The sequence below is a fragment of the Botrytis fragariae genome, assembly GCF_013461495.1.
Source record: "Botrytis fragariae strain BVB16 chromosome Unknown tig00000795, whole genome shotgun sequence".
Lineage (NCBI taxonomy): Eukaryota > Fungi > Ascomycota > Leotiomycetes > Helotiales > Sclerotiniaceae > Botrytis > Botrytis fragariae.
In genome coordinates, this window is record NW_023501011.1 from 389,213 (window position 1) to 410,372 (window position 21,160).

At 43.5% G+C, this 21,160-nt stretch overlaps 5 protein-coding genes across 5 annotated transcripts; 3 read left to right on the forward strand and 2 right to left on the reverse strand.

Annotated features, from left to right (window-relative positions):
* Nucleotides 1-1,686: 1,686 nt before the first annotated feature.
* Nucleotides 1,687-2,838, reverse strand: Bfra_007046 (putative glycerol protein; the record flags this gene model as incomplete). Its single annotated transcript, XM_037337420.1, has 4 exons — nucleotides 1,687-1,886; nucleotides 1,941-2,321; nucleotides 2,396-2,608; nucleotides 2,700-2,838. 4 exons carry the CDS (start codon nucleotides 2,836-2,838, stop codon nucleotides 1,687-1,689), a joined length of 933 nt encoding a protein of 310 aa, XP_037186800.1.
* Nucleotides 2,839-4,165: 1,327 nt separating this feature from the next.
* Bfra_007047 (uncharacterized protein) lies at nucleotides 4,166-4,560 on the forward strand (the record flags this gene model as incomplete). Its single annotated transcript, XM_037337421.1, has 2 exons — nucleotides 4,166-4,252; nucleotides 4,310-4,560. The coding sequence occupies exons 1-2, from the start codon at nucleotides 4,195-4,197 to the stop codon at nucleotides 4,558-4,560; spliced, it is 309 nt and encodes a 102-aa protein (XP_037186801.1). The 5' UTR covers nucleotides 4,166-4,194.
* A 1,001-nt stretch (nucleotides 4,561-5,561) lies between these two features.
* Nucleotides 5,562-5,935, forward strand: Bfra_007048 (uncharacterized protein; the record flags this gene model as incomplete). The annotated part of the gene is made up of 2 exons (XM_037337422.1): nucleotides 5,562-5,575; nucleotides 5,734-5,935. The coding sequence occupies 2 exons, from the start codon at nucleotides 5,562-5,564 to the stop codon at nucleotides 5,933-5,935; spliced, it is 216 nt and encodes a 71-aa protein (XP_037186802.1).
* Nucleotides 5,936-6,794: 859 nt separating this feature from the next.
* Bfra_007049 (uncharacterized protein) lies at nucleotides 6,795-7,637 on the forward strand (the record flags this gene model as incomplete). The annotated part of the gene is made up of 3 exons (XM_037337423.1): nucleotides 6,795-7,283; nucleotides 7,345-7,482; nucleotides 7,551-7,637. 3 exons carry the CDS (start codon nucleotides 6,795-6,797, stop codon nucleotides 7,635-7,637), a joined length of 714 nt encoding a protein of 237 aa, XP_037186803.1.
* A 5,730-nt stretch (nucleotides 7,638-13,367) lies between these two features.
* On the reverse strand, nucleotides 13,368-21,084 carry Bfra_007050 (uncharacterized protein; the record flags this gene model as incomplete). Its single annotated transcript, XM_037337424.1, has 3 exons — nucleotides 13,368-16,850; nucleotides 17,096-20,966; nucleotides 21,038-21,084. The coding sequence occupies 3 exons, from the start codon at nucleotides 21,082-21,084 to the stop codon at nucleotides 13,368-13,370; spliced, it is 7,401 nt and encodes a 2,466-aa protein (XP_037186804.1).
* Between the last annotated feature and the right edge of the window lie 76 nt (nucleotides 21,085-21,160).

Here is a 21,160-nt window from a genome sequence, read left to right on the forward strand (position 1 = left end):
CAGCCTCAGCCCATTGAACTTTAATAGGCCGACCCAGCGACCAAATGACTAGCGTTCTATGTAAAGAAAAGGCTCCCACTGCTCCCTATGCAAATTGTGACTAAATAACTTGTGGAGCTGCAACATTCTGGAAAGCTTTGCTTCCACAACTGACGTGAAAAATATGTTCAATATTGGACGGGATCCCACAGCCCTGAAGAGAAGCTTATTCTTAAATTAGATAGGGCATTTAGGCATGTACAACACCCCATTAACAGCATCAGCACTCTAACCTTGGCGCTTCCCCGCCTTTAATCCACGCGATGAAGGATTCAACTCCCGGTTGTTCCCACCGTACAAAAAGACGGTATGGCATAATATGATTGACTGAAATTTCTCGTAGCCGTTCTCGAAGCTCAATTATTGTCGTGTCTTGTATGTGTTTCAGGATTGTTCCCTGCAGCAAGCTACAAACTGACAGCTAGACTTTTCGTTGGGTTGACTTTTTGCCGAGTTTTCGACATCGATTGGTTGGTTCATACATCACGTGAAATATATGCAGCTATTTCTGCGGCTGTCCTGGCATGAATGGTGCCACTAATCAAAGAGTTGCGTACAGGTCTATCGTGTAAATAGCCTATAATAATTAGATATGCAAGTAAGAAGAAAACATAGTGCTGGCGTCAGATCACCACAAGTCAAGCTTCTTTATTTTTAGCATCACTGTCTAATGGCCGAACAACAGCCGCCACGCATCTGATGCGGCTCAGCTGTATATCTTCATAACTTCTCCATTTGTTTATATCATTCTTTGAGACCTGAGTGGAGAAATCGTCGTTTTAATAGCTGCCTAGACGATTTCATCCCCTCTACGACCTAGACGCAATCTCATCATTTGATTGTGCTTTTCGGTATATGTCGTCCATCCCGAATGTTGTTATGCTGGCTGAATTATTGTGCCACGTCCCTCTCCTGAACAATAGCTTTCATACAAAACTTCAAATTTAAACCATCGCCACTACTTCATGGTTCTTTTTTTAATTGCCCGGAAGATTTGAAATTCCTCATCCGTTGAGCAGCATAAACTCATTCCATTTCTTGATGTTGTGACCGCCAAATCAACCCGCTACCGCTGCACTCAGCCTCCTAAGATCTCCACCCCACCCCACTTTCTCCTCACCCAGAAACCTTTCCGATCGATCCTCAAGAATCCTTCAAGAATTCTATCCTACGGCCTATTCGGGATTTGACTTTACCGTCTCCGATGCACTGGATTAGGTATGTTTACTGGGGGGTTCTATATCCGAGTACTCGGGCCAAGCGTTAAACCACTACCTGAGCATTCTCTAGGCATCAAAATTATTGAGTTTCTGCAGACACTTCGACTTGTTAACCATTCACCCGCTTTTTCAAAAAAGAAATAAATTCAATATTTCCACTAGTCGGTTATCAGATTCTTTCACGATTCCCACATAAAAAGAGAGTCATGTCATGATATTGATGGTTTATTGGTTGCGGCGTTTAGAGGAAGCTTGAAGAGCAGGCAGTCCCAAGAGTAATGTACTTAACAAGTCTCTCCATTATATTCTAATTTCTATATACATTACCATGTACAGATTGCGAAACTTCGATTCATGGGTTTTAGTTTTTCTTCTGACCAATTCCCACCTAAAGGAACCTTCCTTGATATTAGCTCAAATTCTCTAACTAAGGCTTTCTATCTGGGAACCCCAAGTCAACACCGAATGCCGGGAATACATATCGCATGAGTTTTCCATTCTTCGTCAGGTCATCTGAGTAATCATTCAAGATCTTCATGTCCGCATCGTCCAATTTTACGATGTTCATGTTTGCCTTTATTCTATCAAGAGTGACGGACTTGGCGAGGACCGAGCTTCCCCGAGCAACTATTGTTTATTAGCATGACTTACAACGGCAGTCGCATATTCAAGGAGTCTTACCATGATAGCTAAGCAATATTGAAGCTGGTGGTACATCTCTCTTCTTCGCAACCTCAACAATTGGGGCAGCGGTGAACAATGGGCTACCAGTGCTTCCAAGAGGACTGTAAGCTGTGATGTGGATTCCTTTCGACTTGCACAAATCGTAAATTTCTTGCTGAGGCAATGAAGGATGATTTTCGATCTGGTTGACGGCTGGGGTAATAGTAGCCTTCGAAAACAATTCTTCCAAATTTTTTACACTGTAGTTGGAAACTCCGATAGCCTTTGTCTTACCGGTTTTGGAGACTTTCTCGAGTTCTTGCCATGTTTGGGTGTGGGACCATTCTGTTTGAAGATCGCGGGAGCCATCGGGATGTTTGGGGAACAATTCGTGGTTTCCTAGTTGAGATGTTAGACATTATTACGCGATGAAAATGAAGGGGTAACGGGGTAAGTGAAAGAAATCCGCTTACCATCTGGGTTCATAGGAACTGGCCAATGCATCAAATACAAATCGACATAATCCAGTCCCAACCTCTTCAAACTCTTATCAAGAGCCTCTTCGACTCGTGTATGATATGTACACCATAATTTGGTGGTGATGAAGATATCCTCTCTCTTAACTCCGGATGCGAAAGCTTCCTTGAGTCCTTGTCCTACTTCCTCTTCGTTTCCGTAGACATATGCTGCACGAGTTCGTTAGCTAGTATTACACACACCCCCACATTTACGAAAGTAGAAGGTAAAGAGCAGAAGGCAAATAGAAGGAGGTCATACCGCAATCGATATGTTTGTATCCAATTGACAGTGCGTAAGAAACGGCTTTCGCGACTGCGCCCGGCTCAGATTGCCATGTACCAAGTCCTAATGCCGGAATCTCAGCACCGGTATTGAGCTTGAATCTTGTATCGGCCATTGTGTTTGTATTCGATTATGTTCGTTGGTATGTTGTTGGTTTTATTTGATTGATCGATATGAAAATGAAGGGACAAGCAGACTTTGATAAGACGTGGCTTTTTAAACGTGGGGGAGGGGGAATTTAGTACCTGGCTCGCGATCCGGAGAAAGAGCCGGATATCACATCCGCAAAGGTAGAAGAAAATCTAGAAAGGGTGTTTTCAAAATTCAAGATAAATTCTTTTGAAATCATATAGAACGAGTTTTTTTTATGATAAGTTATTGATTTTAAAGACCTTACAAAGAAATAAAGTTTTCTTGTTTTGATATTAAATTTTGATTGAGGTGTAGAATTTTGACGTCTGGCTTTTTCTCCGGGTCGCGAGCCTGGATAGTAGGATTCCGAGCTATTACATCTCAAGGTGGAGGAATGATGAAATATCTCTCAACCCCACCATGTAACCCCACCAACCCCACTTCTGTGGAAGACTACTGATAGATCGGCAGTATCAATGATGAAGATCTTACGAGCAGCGACGCTGGCTCAAAATGTATGAATTTACATTTCATGGAATGCTCTCTCTTCACGCTTCGCTTATTCTTGTGCGAAAACCCTGCCCACTCTAGTATACTTACTTTGCCTTGGTGACCGAGATCGAGTTGCTCTCGGGTCTGGATGCGTCGACGGATGCCCTCGTATTTTTTATACATCAGAGTCATCAAGTAATCCTTAATTTGTGCTTGGAATTCTTTTGAGGACGCGGTGTCACTTCATTTGATGTATCTTCTGGGGTCAGATACCATGTTACACATAAAGTTGATCATGATGCAACTAACTGTGCCTCGCAGCCACCATCCCCAAGGGCGTTATGATCATTTGCAGTTGTATCCTTTCAGTCACAAGACGCGCTGCATCTTCGAACGCGACGGGGCTCGGGCTACTAGCGAAAAACGTCTTATTGCGTTCTTCGCCAAAACTTCTCAGAGCGTACCTGCTCGCCCCAATCATTCTAAGCGACTCTTTAGCCTTATTCAGATCTTGAAGCAGATTGATGTATGAATTTTTTATTGACAATTAGATATGAGTTCAAAGCAGTTTCCCTACACATCTAGTCGGAATAGTCTCTCCTTATGCTCTTTTCCATCAGATAAGACAGGAATGAAGCATCGCCGCTGCATTTTCATAAAGTCTGGCAGACTTTGCATATTCAAAACAGTCTAATCTAGACATCAAGTGAATAGCCATAATTTCTCGGATAATACTTAGATCCCTAGATCATTGCAGAGTTTCGAAGAACTGATCCTCAGAATTCCCATATTGCTCAAGCAAAATGAATAATTTGCAGAACCAAAGGGGAAACGAACCAATCGAAGCATGGCACAAGATGAGGATTTTTCTTCTCGTGAATTATTGCTGATCGACTCATTTCAGAGTCAGTGGTAAATTTGATGGTTCCTGGACGATGCAAGACTTGACTTATTGCCCTCAGATTGTTGGAGGCCAACTCGATACGCAAGTAAAGATAGTGGTCAGCTTACTTGCCCTGCAACAAATAGTGTCAATTTTGATGCAAAGAAACAGTCCATTGAAATCATCGTTCACGGATTGTGGCGATGGCTAGTCATAGTCTCTTTCGTTGACCTTCTTAATGGCTCAATCTCGCACTTCAAGTCTCAGGAAGTGTCTTCGCCCATTCAAGTACTAAAGCCTGATATACAATCAGAAGACCAGAGGTCATAATGGCATGCCTTACTATATTACTATTGAATTGAGTGAGTATTATCGGTCTTATTTCAGGATTTTCACACCCAAATATGGTATAGACTGTTCAGACCGGCCTTGCGCCATTGAGTTTTGCATAAGCTATGGAAAGAACAATACGACTGCAATTTTTAGGTCGAATTTCTGAATATAGGTTTACAGATCTCAAGATGTTCAGCCCAATCTCGAGCACTAAGTCATACCCTGAAATGAATTCATTGTCTGAGGTATTAATAACATATTATTGGGGTATCGATGAGCGATTGATGAAGTCTTGTAATGTTTCTAACCCAGATTGCTAGATACCAGAGTTTGGAAATTCCCGTGGAAATATCTCAACGGACTACTAGGGATTAGACTCCCACTAGTAATATACTATGATAGAGCACCCCCAAGACAAACTGTTGGAGTCTAGACTCTAGAAAGCTAGAGCCACCTCATGACCAAGTGGTTTTTCAGTTCCCAGGAATCAAAGTCTCATCACATATAGTTCTTGTATAGGCAACGTCGTTTAGATTACCGTGGTTTATAATCAAACGTATTGGAACATCAACAGCAATAACGCCAAGATGGGTGGTAGCAATACACTAGCAATGCACTACCATATTCAACCCTTTCTTGATTCATAAAGCTCAGTTCCTAGCCTGTAGTAATGATTACTCAATATCTGTTTGGGCGTATGAAGCTGAGCCAGTGATTGAAGCCTACCTATCGAATTCTTCGGGCTGGTTCTACCAATGTTGTTTATCAGTCAATGACTACATGACCCGATAATCATGAGGTGAGATCAAGAAGATTATCAAAAGTAGCCGTATTAGTTTGAGCAATTGGGTTGGATGACTTTCATAAGACCAATAACTCTTCTGGATTCCAAGATTCACAAAGCGCGACTCATTCTGGGAGACCTAAAGATAGAAAAACAACAAGCGTTGCGATACTTATCGCAAAGTTTTCCGTTCGTGTGTTTGCTTCATCTGAGTATGGAAATTCTACGGTGAGTGAGACTTTCTGGCAACCTCAATAAGGTAGCAAATCGAGCATAACCAAGCCGATCTTGACGAAGATAATGTTCCCTTTCATTGAGAGCCTTCATTTAGCTTTCCTAGTCGCATCAGATCTATTCACATATTGAATCAATATTCCCGAAATCAGTTCACTGAAGATCACCCATATCGTCCATCAGCACATTAAACTATTGGATGGTGCGTCACTTCCTAAAGGCAGTCAGATTGCAAAAGTACTCGGTAATCCTCATTTAGTCTACGGCGATCACAAACACACTATTTTGAATATAGGAGTTCTCGTCAATCACCGGCCGGATTTGAAGATGGAATACACTTGTGAGACTGATTAAATCATGACAGATAAATGACTCTTGTGTAAGGAGACTCAATTATCTCCAGAACTAGACTGTGAATTTCAACGGATCAACACTACATAAACATACACAGGAACCGAGAGCAAGAGCCTTATTCACTAATCATTCCACTCAGTCGTGAATGAGAAACATCGTTCATCAAGCCCCCTAATCACCAACACAAGATTCAATGCATACTTCGTTGGCTGATGATGGATTGGAGATCATGAGGGATAGTGCAAGCGGATTAGCTTCATTCAGAACTCTACCAAAAATTCACTGGAAGACTGATAGCCAATGTAGAATGCGATGCAACGCAGCGAAAGCCGTTGCCTTGCCTATGCTCTGCAATCAGAATTGCACATTCATGTTTGGATCGATCGATGAGGTCATAGGTCGTTACATAGCGCAGTCGTACTTACATTTGAGGATCCAAATACTATTGGAGTTTCAAAAAGACTCCAAATCAGGCGTCTAATTTACATGTCGAAGTTGTTCAGCCGCTCATTTACGCTTACCTGAAATTGGCGCAATTCATTGTTCGTATGAAATTTAGGCTCCATCAATTGTTAAGGTCATTGCTCCTCCGCTCAGCAGATGGCCGCAGCGACTTCAACGATACCCCAGGATTTCATTCCAACATCGCCTTACTAGCGCGTCAATTGAGATCCAGTAAGCTTGGCGGCCAATAGTAAGTCTGTCGAAAGCGCTTCTTTTTGCTTCGCGATTGTTTATATAAACTTGGTTGTGCAATCTGAAAATATCAAGTGATTAACTTTCATTTTATGCTTATTTAGACACTCGCTTTTACATCAAGTATTTACTTTCGATACATTATACTTTCATCCATCAAAACATGTTTATCTACACACCTTTACTGCTTTTTTTGTCGGCTCTCTCGACTACAGCCATGGGTGACCCGGAAATTTACTCAGCACAAATTACACCAGCCCCTACTACTCTTCAAGGCCTCGCCCTCCGTGATGCTACAACTACATATCGTGATCCCCCAGACATTGTTAGCGTCAAGCCAACACCCTTTCCTTCCTTTTGCTGCTCTTATAACACTACTAAAGTATCAGATTCTCTCGTTAAAGGAAGCTACGTTCTCAACTTGAATGGTTTTGGAAATATGGATTCGTCGCCCGCACACTCCAGCAAGAGTACGGACCTTGAATGCGTCCCTGACCTCAAAAATGCCATTGATGAAGCTTTTATGTCAGAAGGTGGATATGAAAAGTCACTTTGGTGTTATCCAAGTTACGGAGGTACAAATGACACATATGTTGTGATAGACATGACAGCTCATCCTGAAGATCAAGGGGCAGCTCTCCTAGAAGTTGTGGTAAGTGAGATCAAAGGAAGAAAACATGAAGGAAAAAAGAATTAACGGGCTACCTTCGCAGAGAAAATGGGCCCCAGGCTGGGCAGCGATAAGCGTGGCAGCAGCACCAGGCTCGGAACCAACACAATGGATGGATCCTCGAACTCTTGTTCCGGATGATGCAACTTGTCAGAAGGGTGGTTCTTGCTCTAATCAACAAGTGAGATTTTACTATTCATTCCCTTGAAAAAAACTTAAATGCTAACTGGAAGGCTTCAAAGTTGCCAGTGGGATATTGTAAATCACACTGCGATTGATAATTTGAAACAGAGACGAAGACGCAAAAGCTTCTATATTGTTACTAGAATGCACTAAGATTAAAGAAGCATGATGGATAGACTATGCTCAACCAACTGGCCCATTGTTTTGTTTTACAATGTCGATTCTTATTTTATCGTATAGCATAGAAGTTTGTTAGTACAGAACCGCTCAGTCTAAATTTATTAGTTTAATGGAACTAAGTGCGCTATGTAACATGAACAAGTGACATTTTCGCTGCTCCATATGGCATTCGAATGTCTAGATTCGAGAGAAACAACTAAGATAGCGCCACTTAAATTTCCACGCCTGACATAAACCTTGGCTGAGTAATATTCAAAGCTAGTCTGGAAAACATTTGTGATTTGTGCAACGTTCAAATTTGATTCTGACATTGAGCATTCCCACAAATGACCAGGTCCACATTCAACAACAAATTTCCCTTGTCTAACTTAATTTCAGACAATGAGCATTGATTCATCAATTTAGATTCCGGTAGTGAGTTTTCATACCATTGTTCAATCCAGGCACTGACATTGATAAAATCTAGCCAATGTTCCAATCCAACCCTTAACTTTCCGAAGCCCACCTAAGAAGGGAATATGGATTCATGCACATACTAGCCCGAGCACTGAATCTCAAAAGCAACGACATGAAACGTGAAAATCTATTACATTGAATGTAAGAGAACCTAAAAAGCAACGATAAAGACTCGTGACAAAGAAATACCATGGTGGGAAGAAGATTGCATTCCCAACTTTCCTCCCTGCTACCACTAAGCTATCTCCGTTCAGACATGATATATATTAGTAATACTGTCTTGATTAGCTTATGTTATTTTGAAGAAAATTTCTGATCTAACTTGCCATTTTGTATCTTTGCGTCGCTTGAAACTCTTCTTTAGTCTGCCTTGGCACACGAGGGTAATTTCTTCCTGCATTATTTGGACGCTCAATTTGTGTCTTGTAATAGAGTTCAACGGCATGGTCCGTCGTAAAAATAACTTTGAAGAAGTGCTTGAGTCTTGCGACTACATCCGGCCTCTCGTCGTCGCGACACCGACTGTTATCAAACTCCTTTTTCCAATGTGACGACCACTCCTCCAGAATGGGGTCCTCATACTCCGGTTCTTTGTATTTCAAATAATAGCTGCCAAGGTCGGCAATTGAAAAGTTTCTACCGCACACTTCATGGATCTCCTGGAGAAGTTTTCTTTCGTTGGTTATGGGATAATCCCCAATCCTTTAAGTTTTCGCATAATAAGCGCGAGTCCTATCTATGATGAAAGCACGATCATGATCTGGATATGGAGAGCGTCTGGGAAACCTCTTATAAATAGCCATGATTTTAGCACTAGTACTGTGCCTAGTATCATTTTCTTGTTCCTTGAGTTCGTCGTTAATGATCGTTACCACATCAATTTCTTCTGCCAGCTGATCCCAGTGAGTTCCGAGGCTCATTCTCAGATAGCTGGACCACGTTTCTCTAAAAAATCTGTCGTTTCTACTGTACTTTGGGGGTGGCGGCATAGACATTATTTAAGCTTTGATGAAGGAATAACCGAGAGTTCGGCAATGCTATGAAGGGTTAGTAAAATCGGATCAATGACCTATGAGGATTTGGCAACCATTCGACAAAGATTCAGCAGAAAGATGTCTAGAATATTTGTGTTGTTTGTGAAGAAATAATAATAGAACGTTTGATGAGAGGATTGTCGAGTGTTCCCTGGATGTGTAAAGTGTTGAGATTGATGAAGAGTTATCTACACTTGATGGCGATAGTAGTATGTATTTTAAGTGTAGGTTGGAATTGCATGAAGAAAAGAAGCAGAAAACAAAGAGGGATACTTGGTCCTACTTAAGCCCATTTTGGACGACCTTCGAACTCGAATCAGTCACTGAAATGAATAACTAAATCAAGGAAAAATGTATATTCAAAGGCGCTCGCAAGTAATTTCAAGTTCAAATTATCAAATCTGGATATAAATGACACAAAAATGGTGGATTACTAAGTCGTTCTATCATAAAATCCCGTATTCCAGTCATGTCATAGAGTTTTGAGAACACTTAGTCATGAAACTTCATTCATAATAGGTATGACAAATACAACTTTAATATAACTAGAATAAAAACATATTATAGAACAATAATCGTCAAACTCGGTGACTGATATGGTGAATTTCAAATCAAAAACACATTTTTTCAGTAATTTTTCCCAGAAAGGTATATCATTGTAGTAAATCTCGTTCTAAAAATAAGTTCAATAGTAGCAAATATTGATTTATAAAATGTGTGATATATGACTGGAGTCTGACTTCGAAGAAGGCAGTCAAAGTTGCTGGTGACCCATAATTTTTTGAGGCCAAAAAAACTTTATTGTCGGAACAAAATACATGCATCTAAAATTCCATTCGCTTAATCACAGAACCAACTGATGCATGTACTATAGCTCTTGGCACCGCGACTTGACTTGAGAAAGAGACACCCGAGAATGGTGAGGTCACTATAACAAATACCGATGCGGGATACAACTCTATTAAACATCTCGATTCGTTTATGAACATTATGCCTGTGCCTCGGGAATCATTTGCCAATCTTTCGACTGGATAAAGAAGCTTGATCTTAAGAAACTCGCAGGTCCTGATGAATGAATCACCGCTACTGGAAGTGATATCTTTTGCAATATGAATGGGTTTTTGGACACAAAATTCTATGATAGCATTCAAGAGACTGCACAGCAGTGGCTTGAAACATAGGTAAAAGAAAAAAAAGCGTGATTTGATAAAACCGACTCCTTCGTAACCGTTCGAATTTGAGCAAGGCGAGCTCAGCACCTTTGATTGCTCAAAAATCGTCGACACAGTATCCGGTGTCTTTGTCGTCATTTTCGACGCTGTAGCACCTGAGCTTTCTTGGATTGTTACCGAGGTAGTCGCGTTGGCTAGAGCGCCAAAAAGCAGACATATTGGCGAGAGCTTGACAGAATGAGACAAAGAATATAATAAATTTGCCAATGCCGGAACATAATGAGAGAACTAGGGTTGACGTCCTAAATCGTGTCATTTTGTGGTTGTAGTTTCTTGGGAAAATTCGATGATCACTATATGGCTATTTTTGTGGAAAAATTACCATCGTGAAGTCAAAGAAACATTTTTTTAAACAAATACATTATTATTTGAGTTTTTATTCTCTATAACGCAGTCTATAGCGATGCGCAGATGAAATATATACACTCCATATATCCCCTCTTTCGCGCCATCTTGACTTTCCCAAACCCCCAACTATAATGATCAACACCCAGATTTCGTTTATCTCCGTCACGCTCCCCAACCCCGCGCAGTATTTACCATGGCCAGGTCAATTTGACCCGTCCATAAATCCTAGCCAATCATCACAATCGCAACTTTGTGATAATAGCAACTCGCTAGATTTAAAGCTCTCATCCCGTATCCAAGATACAAATTCCAGGAATCTGGCAGTTTTCGCTTAGGATCTAGAACAAAACTGTTGTGCTTATTGTGGTGAAGAAACGAGCATAACTTCAATCGGTCAACGCCACACTCGCTAAGCTGACGATGTAATTATGCAAGGAAGTTTCACCAGGGGCTACGATCCTTGACTCTGCACTAGCGATCTACCTCGAGCTCATATAATAATAAGGAGAATATACAAATGCCCGAAAATTAAACCTCTTATGTATGAAAACTATCAATACGTAATTGAAACTTCACATATTCTACCCACACCCTGTCACCCCAATCCACGAGCTCAACTCCCTTAAACCCATCATTCCTCACCTCCTTACCACATAGCATAGCCAGCGCAATCCTTCCTGCCTCCCCCTAAATATCCAAGATATCCAAAAAGCCAGTCCCAGAACCAATATTTCTCATCACACCCACCCTATCCCAAACCACCCTTTTCCCCCACACCTCCCACCCCCTCATTTCCTCGCCCTCACACTGAATCTCACCAAAGCAATAGCTCCGCGCCCATCACCCTCTCCAAACCCAACAGTTTCCTCGCATCCGACCAAAAAACCCTCTACTTCAACCTTCATAATCCCTCCACCATTCCAACATTTCTCTCGAGGAATATCTTAAACCTAAAAATCCTGGCATTCCTAGACCCTCACTATCGACGCAGCCACAGATCTACTAACTTTCCACCCTCACAATCCCACAATTCTCAAAGTGAAAATCAGATGGTCCGAAACGCGAAATTGGGACTATCTCTGTGCGACTCCACAGGAAATGATGAAGTCCGGGCAACTGTACCAGGCAGGTGCTTTTGTGGACGCACATGGCTGCGAATCGGTGGACCACGGAACGACGCAGAGTTTTGTAACTCATGAGTGAGAAGGTATGATAATGAAATCACATTTTAGTGAAAATACGTTCGTCGTGGAGAGAATGATACCATTTACCTTTGCCCCAGCGATAAAATTAGAGATGCTGCAGTTGTTGGAGATTACCGTGCAAGACTGAGAATAAGGTATGCATTAGTAAATCTAGATTTCTTTTCTGGATATTTGTGAATCTGTGATATCAACACAATCGCCGTATATTTTCCCTACAAAAAAAAAGTATCTCCCTACCTACCTACCTACCTATCAAGCTAAGTACAATCGACTCTACTCAACCCAACAAGCTTCTCCAACTCAATTCCGCACTCCAATCTTCCCTGGCGCGGAGCATCGAAAAGAAAATCCCCATAACCACACCTCACATTCCAACCATTCCAATCTCTCTAGAAACTCAACCCGCAATTTTCTCTACATACCTATATAAAGCTTGCATCAAATCCAAAAGCAACTCTCCAGATACTTATCCGATAAAACATTTATTTTACAACATATAAACAACTCTAGTATCCAAAAACCCTCCCTCCTCCCCCCTGAAAACCCAAAGTTTCCTCAAAATTCGTAATCAGGAAGCCTTCCAATACCCAAACCCATGACCCGCAATATCAAAATGCATCACGAAAGGGATAAAAGTGTAGATTTTATCATCTCGTTGTTTGATCAGAGAGCTAGACCCAGACAGATTGTGCTATTTGTAGAATGAAGAATAAAGACTATTGCCGAAGCGACTTAATCAAATTTTACAATAATCAGCTTGATCAGACTAATCAGCCTAAGTAAATGAAAAATAATATAATCACCAATTATTTTACATTTCATCTTACCTTTCACTCTATTGATAACACGCATCAAACACACGCACACACATATGAAACCTCAACCCCCAATACACATTCATACACAAATCATACTAATCTCCTCCATTATCTATCCTCTCTTTTACTACTCCCCTGCCATCCGCCCACCCACCAATCTCAATCTCAATCTCAATCCCAATCTCATTTCCATCTCTCTTTCCATTCCCATATATACTCCTATCCCATCCCATCTCATCCTAATCCCCCTTTCCACATCGCACATTCATTAATCCCTTCAATCATAACCTCAAACGAAGATCAACACGTATACAGATATGGGTATAAGCTCGCTCGCTGCTGCAATAGAAATAGCAAAACAAAACAAAGCAAAAAAACAAAACAAAACGAATATTAATCATATCATATCATTTCATTTCAATCCATATCAAGCCTCTGCCAAAAACTCAGACAGCCTCACTCTCCTACGCCCCCAAACTCCAGCCTTATTACGTTATTCTCGTCTTCATCATACAAACTTCCATCAGTCCTGCCTCCCTAGAACGTACTACTCATTCTTCATATTCTGCGAAATATATTTATTATCTCTCCTCCCATCCAACCCCCCTTCTTAATCGTCTACATAAGGATTCCACTCCATACCCGGATAGCTCGTTGCCGACATATGTAATTCATCCTCTTTTGCATGTGCTATTTTGTTGACGACATCTTTATGGTGAATATGCTCGCTAATCTCTCGTTCATCAATATCTGCCACCCAATCGCCACCCCTCATTGCAACTTCATCTTCCTTCTTCTCCGAGTATCCGTCTCCCAAATCGGCATCCTTGCTTGGTAATCTTGTAACTGGATTCGAGAGTCTTTCACTATGACGCTTCATGTCGTCATCGCAATCCACATGAAATTTATCATCCATCACACTCACCCTCTGCGGTTGTGGAGATGGAGATTCAGAAATCTGTGACACAGCACTAACTAGACTTCTTCCCGTGCTAGAACGCCGCAAACCATCATCCGTAGCCACCGAAAGGTTTCTATTTCGATGCCAGTCTGGACTTTGCTGAGATGGCGAGGGTGGCAATGGAAAACGATCGATGTCAATATTTTCGTAAGATGGTGAGAATTCACCCATGGGCAATGGAACTGAAGTTGGACTTCTTGATACTAGATGTTCATTCTTAGTAGGAGGAGCAGGTGACGTAGACGAGTGATAGAATTGATCATATGCATCACTGCTATGTGGTAAAGCAAGCTGAAAAGGACGTTGCTGACCAGGCTGCTCGCGAGCAGGCGATCGAGCTAGGATGTCTTCGTGACTTGGGAGATCGGTACGAATAGAAGATGTCAATGGTGAACTATGTGTATCTATAGATGGTAAGTTTATAAGTCTTCTTTCGGGTGACAAGGTTTGGTGAAGTGGTGGTGATGGGTGCAAAACGGAGGAACCAGGATAAGCAAGAGGTGAGACAGGTGATGGTATTGAGTAATGTTGGGATGAATCGGAAAGATCTTCCCCAAGAGACGGGCGACTAAAAGTATTAATACCGCGTGGGTCATAATTGGTAGGTGTTGGGGTCGTTCCATCACCACGAACAAGATTATATCCATCTGGAATGGGGACTGAATGATATTGGGGCTCAGGGATTCGTGGTGGGGTGTCGTACCAACGAGAATGATGATGTGAACGAGGATGTGAGTACTCCTGTTTGTTGCCATCTGAATTGCTAGAACTGCGAGTCTGTTCTTGTTCTTGATCTCTTTTCCTTAACCTTTGCGTAGGTGTGGCAACTGCGTCGGGTAAGACCTCGTGTGATTCTGCGCCTAGGTCTGAGTACATTCTAGCCACTGGTACAACCACAGGCTTTCTTCCATTATCTTCATTTCTTTCACTATCTTTCCCTAGCGTATTCGATCTTTTTCTAAGCATACCGGTCAATAGTCCACTCACTGAAGGGCGCCTCGGGCGGGGTTCCAGATGCAGCTTACTGTCCTGTCTTGGTGGGGTTTCCGTCTTCTGAAGAGAGGTGGAAGGGCCTAATTTAGAAAGAAAGTTCAACGGTTGACTTGGTCTTCGTTTATGGCTCATATTTGTCCTTTGTATAGAATGGTCTTCGAATTGAGGAGAAGAAAGAGTGCCACTTCGGGGACCAAAGCTTGAAAGGTCTGTTGTGGCCCTTTTTGGCTTAAAGAGTACTGACCCATCTCCTTTGGGGGAACGCGAGAAGAGGCCACTCAAACCACTTAATCGACTTCGTTTTTCATCTTTCTGAAAGGGTTTTCCCATTGTGGTTGTAGAACGCCCAAACATATTAGAATGCGGTGCTTCCAATGTAGAATTGGGATCGAGGAAAGATTTTGACGTTTGGAGACCATCATGCTGGCTATTCGTAAAATTGGACTGGCTACCAGAATGTTGCGCTACCATACTCTCTCTCCCCGAATTGGATGATTGTTCACCGGTGATATCAAAGGTGCCCCAGAAGCCAGATCCTCTCCTTTTCTGCCTGTCGTCACGCATCGGAGATGAAGCAGAATTATTAACGGGATTTTTCTTCTCATCCTTTGAAACAGAACTTCTTCGCTCTCTCGACAAAGAGCGTACAAGATTTATGCCTCTGTTGACAAGGTCTGAGCTACGTCGTCGCCGATGAGCAGTAGGCTCATTCGAGCTTTCAAGGGGCCGAGCTCCAGGGAGCTCATCTGCTCGGTGATATGAAGGAAAAGGTTCAGTCGTCCGACTAGGAAGTGCTTGATGATATCCACCGGGCATGTCAGGATCATTTCTGATTTCAGAAACCGGCCCCCCAAATAGCTCGGGGTAGCGTTGAGTGGAAGAAGGAGGTGTCTCGAATGGTAAAGCCGGTATCAGTGGCGGAGCATTACTATCACGAGGCTGGACAAACTGCTTATCAGAAGTAGAACCTCGTCTAGATCGAGAAGGTTTCGAGACGCTGTTCCATGAATCTTGACGAGTGTGTCTGATGGCTGGGTTTAATCGCCCCATGTCTTGTGTAGGGTTTTTTTGAACAAATGGATCTGCGACACGAGGAAAAACCGAGAAACGAGGCTGTGGGCTGAGTTGGAGATTGGCTTTTGGGTCTCGGCCTATGTCCGCAATTGCAACATCTGCATGCGAATTTTGCTGTGGGACAAGATTGTCTTTGACCTCGGCCGCATTCGATGTTACTGCATCTTGTGTACCACCATCAAACTCGACCTCATACTCATCTTCATCATCAGATATAGGAAATCTGGTTTGGGGTCTTCTGGACCCAAATTCGAATCCAAACTTGGATGTGCGTCGGATAGGCGGCAATGTCTTGGACGAAGGCTGCCTTCCTTGCTCCTCAGGAGCAGCTATAGTCTGGTTTATCGGTTGTGTAGAAAGAGGTGTTTGTACCGAACCAATAGTCGGTCGACTGAAATGGTCAGATGTAGTGGCCTGATCCAAACTCGCTCCTCGCGGTCGATTAATCATGCTGATCGGAACGCGGGTTGATGATTCCAACTCCGCAGGAGCTTGAACTGTGTACCCTCCGATAATCGATGCAGCTGCGGCCGAATTCCTTCGATTGAAGTTTTCTTTTTGGGCATTATTAGAAGCCGTGTCATCACTAATGGGTCGCGCACTCCTTGGCAGAACGGAGAGATTGTTTGATACGCAATTGTCTTTCATCAAATACTGATTAGTTTGCTTGTCATTGGTGAAGTAATTTGAACCAGCAAATTGGGCTGTGTCGAAAGGATCCCATGTCAGTTCATACTTACTCATGGGGGCCGGAGGATCTAGAATATGTTGCTCATCCATTTTATTAGGAGCTAAAATCTCACCTGCAGTATCACGTGTCACTAAATTCATCTCCTCCGCGTGTCCCGCTTGCGCCTCTTCGTCGCTTGTGGGAGGAATGCCAACCATGCCAATTGGAGTAAGCACATCCGATGAAGTTGATATTTGTGAGTGCCTGGTTGGTTCGGATGGTATGTTCTGCTCTGCATTCCGACCGGGGTCGGTCCGGCCTGTAGCTCTCGATATATTGAGCGCTAAGCCCCACGATGAACGATCTGGGTTTCTCGACTTGGGAGGGGGACTTGTCTAAAGAAGGGTTAGACTTAGCGCTAGAACACTCATTATGATGACGATGGTGATGATGGGCCACATAGCAAGGAGAAAAAAACAATTGTGATGGGCTGGATTTTTCCTTAGTCGTACACACCCGTCAGACGGGATTGGGAAAGCAATAAGCATTCATCCACGCTAACTAAGCAAAACGATGGAAATTCAAAAAGATAAAACGCCTAAAAAACCCATATCCAACCCAGAAGGAGATGTTAATCTACCTTATCGCTACTACCGGCCGCACGAAGCCTGTTCTTGCCTTTTGCCAGCAATCCTTTACCTGCCTGGAAACCAGCCTTTCCAGCCTTACCACCAAATATTCCAGCTGTGTGAAGCAACTCTTTGCCCTTAGCTTGAACCTGCTGGGTTGTAATTTTAGCATGAGCTGGTGAGAAGCCCTGCTGAATACCAGAAGTTCCAGTTTGTCCTGTTCGTGATGCAGGTAATGATGTTTGCGATGGTGCACTAGCATTCAAATATTGTTGATAATAAGGCGACTGCAATGCCGCGGATCCGCTTCTTGTATTTCTTCTAGTTGAGCCAGTCGGTACAGTTGTTCTAAAGCCTCCATAGCATTCATTCACATCAGCATGTTCTGGTTGTTCAGCCTTCAAGGCAAATATCCATTCATGGATACCCGAGTCCATAGCTGCAAAGCGCTCCCTTGTTTCATCAAATGCATGTACCCTTTCATGAACATCTTTCATCCCTAAAATTTCTTTGAACGTTAGAATCTTTCCCATGCTAGATGTCCGTGGTGAAGTGGCGGATTCGCGTCGTGAAGGTGAGGGTTGACGTGCGATGAAGGGACTTGGACTACTCGATGCAGAGTGTGGATTAGAACCAAGTGGATCAGTGGATAGATCCAATGTTGATCCAAAAGCCGGGTGTTCATTTTCAGGAGTTGGGACAATTGGATATGATGCGAATTGCGGCAGCTCCTTTTCCTGGGCCAAAGAGACGTTAACCGTGGGCGGAGATTCAGGACTGATCGAGTGTTGCGTAACAGCGGCAGCACCACCTCCAAGAAACACAGCACCCGCACCTAAGGCAACATTTCTTTCCACGTGATCATCATTATGTGGAACCTCTTCGAAGACTTCCTTCTCCATGTATGGTTCCGGTTCAATCTGCTGGAGGCCTTCAATTGGTGCATTAACTTTCTCAACGGGAAGCTCAGCTTGATTTGTAGGTGATCCAGGCATACCGGTATCAGTTGGGGCTACAATATCCATACTTTTTTCCCAAGAGAAACGTGTAGGTAAAGGTGGACGAGCTTGCTGTTTTGACATTCGGTGAGAGCTGAGTGGTCGGATTACCGGCATATCTGCCGGAATAGCTTGCTCTGCTTGTAGCTTGTCGGGAGATGTTGTTGCTATTGGGGACGAGTGATCCTCGTCACCTATATCATTCCAGTAATCGTCATACACATCCGTCAAGTATGTACTTTCTCGCGATTCTTCCATGTTATCGGAAACTGGTCTTTCGCGCAAGCTCTCGCGGCCTTGTTCTGATTTTGATGGGCGTGGGGATAAACTTTTAACTATGTCTTTTCGGAGTCTGTCATTTTCTTCATCCAAAGGTCCAGTGTCAGTGCTTAGGGTTGGCAATACCTGCGGTCGTAAAGGTGGAAGAAGTGGTTCATCCGCACTAAAACCATCTGCTGTATTCAGTTGGGAATTGGTAGTCGCTTCTAAAAGAGTTTCCGATGCGGGTTCTTCGATAGAGACCAGGCTGTCTTTGATTGGTGGTATAGGTGAAGAATCTGGGGGGTTGGGTTGATCGACATAGTCAGAACGCAGTTGAGCTTCGGGCGAAGCCTTTTCTAGACTAGGTATTAATTCAGGATGCGGCGTCATAGCAGAATGTACATTTCCATTTGGATCAGGTGTCGGCATAGAATCAGATTTGACACCGAGCGTAACACGTGCTGCTTCTAAAGATGACTCCGGAAGGGAATGTTTAGTGGTAGTAGGTGTTAAATCTTCCATTGCTAAAGCTTGAACTGGATCACTCGGTACCTGAGGAGACGGTGACCGAGGTGTCTCTGGTTGAACAGTGCTAGTGGTTGCAGTGGTCGTATACGACTGCCATCCACCGGGTATTTGAGGGCGGAAACTCACATCGCGATCGAGGGTCGGACGTGGGGGTTCTGGACCAGCGTCCTCGCGGGCATCTTCGGTGGGAGAAGTAGGACTTGCAGATGAAATCCAGGCCTGTTCTCCCATTGATATTCTTTTGGATGCATTACCGAGATCTGGTGTTCGGGCGGGGCTATTCCCTGGACTCGGAGTGCTGATATCGCGTCGATGACCTGGAATAAAAGTTGGAGGAACTATCTGATTATCGCTTTCATTTGAAATATCTTGAAAACGTGGAGAGGTAGGTTCAACCTGCTCCATGATAGCAGGAGTTGACATTTCACGATCTCGATTGTCCGTGGTGCTGGGACCACGACTCATAATGGGACTAATTCCAGTGGTCCCAGTACTTTCACTATCAGATCTCTTTACGTTACCTTGAGTATTAGAAACCGGTGTTGGAGGAACCGAATTATCATCCTTCCTATCGAAAGCTTGGTTGACAACAGACTTGAACCCGAAAGAGGGTTGGCTCCGAAGAGAGGTGTCTCCTGGCTGGTCAGAATTTCCCGAGGACGTTTGCTCTGGTAGCTCTGATATGGTTTCGGCTGGAGGAGCCGGGGCACTATCGTTTGTTGATCGGGAAAAGAAGTCAGAGCCAAATCCGGAAATCCGATGCACGTCCGGAAGTATGGGACTTGTAATTTTAGGCTCGGCTGGCAGATTTGTGATCTCTTGGGCTGGTGATGGAAGTTCATTAGCATTAAACCCATCGAAGCCATATTCACTCTTTCGTTCTTTAACAGGTTCTAGAATTGGCATCAGACGTCTTCCGGAATCAGATCCTTCATCGCCGAAGCTAAATCTTCCTCGATTTCCAGGTCCCAAACTATCAGAACTCGACCTTCCACGGACAGCCCCTTGGCCTGGCGAATGTGATATGTCACTCGACCTTTCCATTCTAAGTGAGTCCATACTAGGTCTGACTGAATCTAATGATACCCGCTCCCTTTCTTGTTTTTCCTCTTCAACTCGGCGATAAATATCCGCGGGTCTGATAAATGGTAAAGGTTTAATATTTGACGCACCTGGGGTTGTTGCAGACCGATCTGCAGAGCCAGGGGAAGGTGAAGGTCTGGAACTTGTTGGGAATGGTTGACCTAGAGTTTCATGAGATTTTTGGTAAACTCGTTGAGCTTCTGTTCCCATGGTACTCAGGCTGCTTTTTCGTGCAGGGAACTTGGTAGTTGGAGCTGCAGTGGTGGCACTTTGAGGGGTGGGTGCAGGCCGCATCGATAATGGGGCCGGTACTGCAGACGGCGAAAAATCCTTGGAAGTTCCATAATCGCTTGGTGTATTGACTGAACCGACTGACAGGACCGACGAATCATTAGTATTAGTGCGAGCTGGCTGAACAATGGTTTCGTTATTAAATGAAGATTCGGGTGGCACGGGATGAGCAGACAAGGAGGGTTTTCGTAATCCTGTAGGCGATGGCTGCTGTGTAGATATATGTAAAGTTGGGGGGCCACTCGGGTCGCGTGTATGCTTTATACCTCCCACACCCATTTGAGAAAACCGAGTTGCGGCAACTGTTGAAGAATCGGCAGAGTGAGGCGGGGACGTGGGTAGTGGTGATTCTTGCCGAATGGTTGCATTCGAAAAGTGCCTCGTCTCGTCGTCCGCTTCGAAAGAATTTCTTCTGTTCAATGGGCTGCCAACAGAAGCTGAGGGGAGATTGCCATAACTCTTCTGACTCCGATCCTGTGACATTCCCCTCGCACTGGGAAGCCCTTGACCTGGTTGACGTAGACCTGTAGGTTTTGATATTGGTGCGGGTGCTGGTTCAAGCTCATTTCCATATGCATCATAAGGGTCATATTCATCGTCATCTCCCCAGTCGTCACCTCCATAATCTATCTTCTTTGCCTCGGCCCATTTCTTTGTCTTTTGTCGATTTACATTCGCTCTGTAGGATATGGGAGTATTTGAACCTCCAGACGTAGGATTCCTGGTGATATATGGTTTAGTAGCGTTCTCAGTGGCCTGTGAGAATTGCGAAAGTGATTTGCAGGAACTTACAATAATGACCCATTCTTGTCCGAGGTATTAATATATGGCCTTGCCATGATGCGACAACAAACATTAATTCTTCGCGATCCACGGGAGAATCATATTTTTGACCATGAAATATGATGGATGATG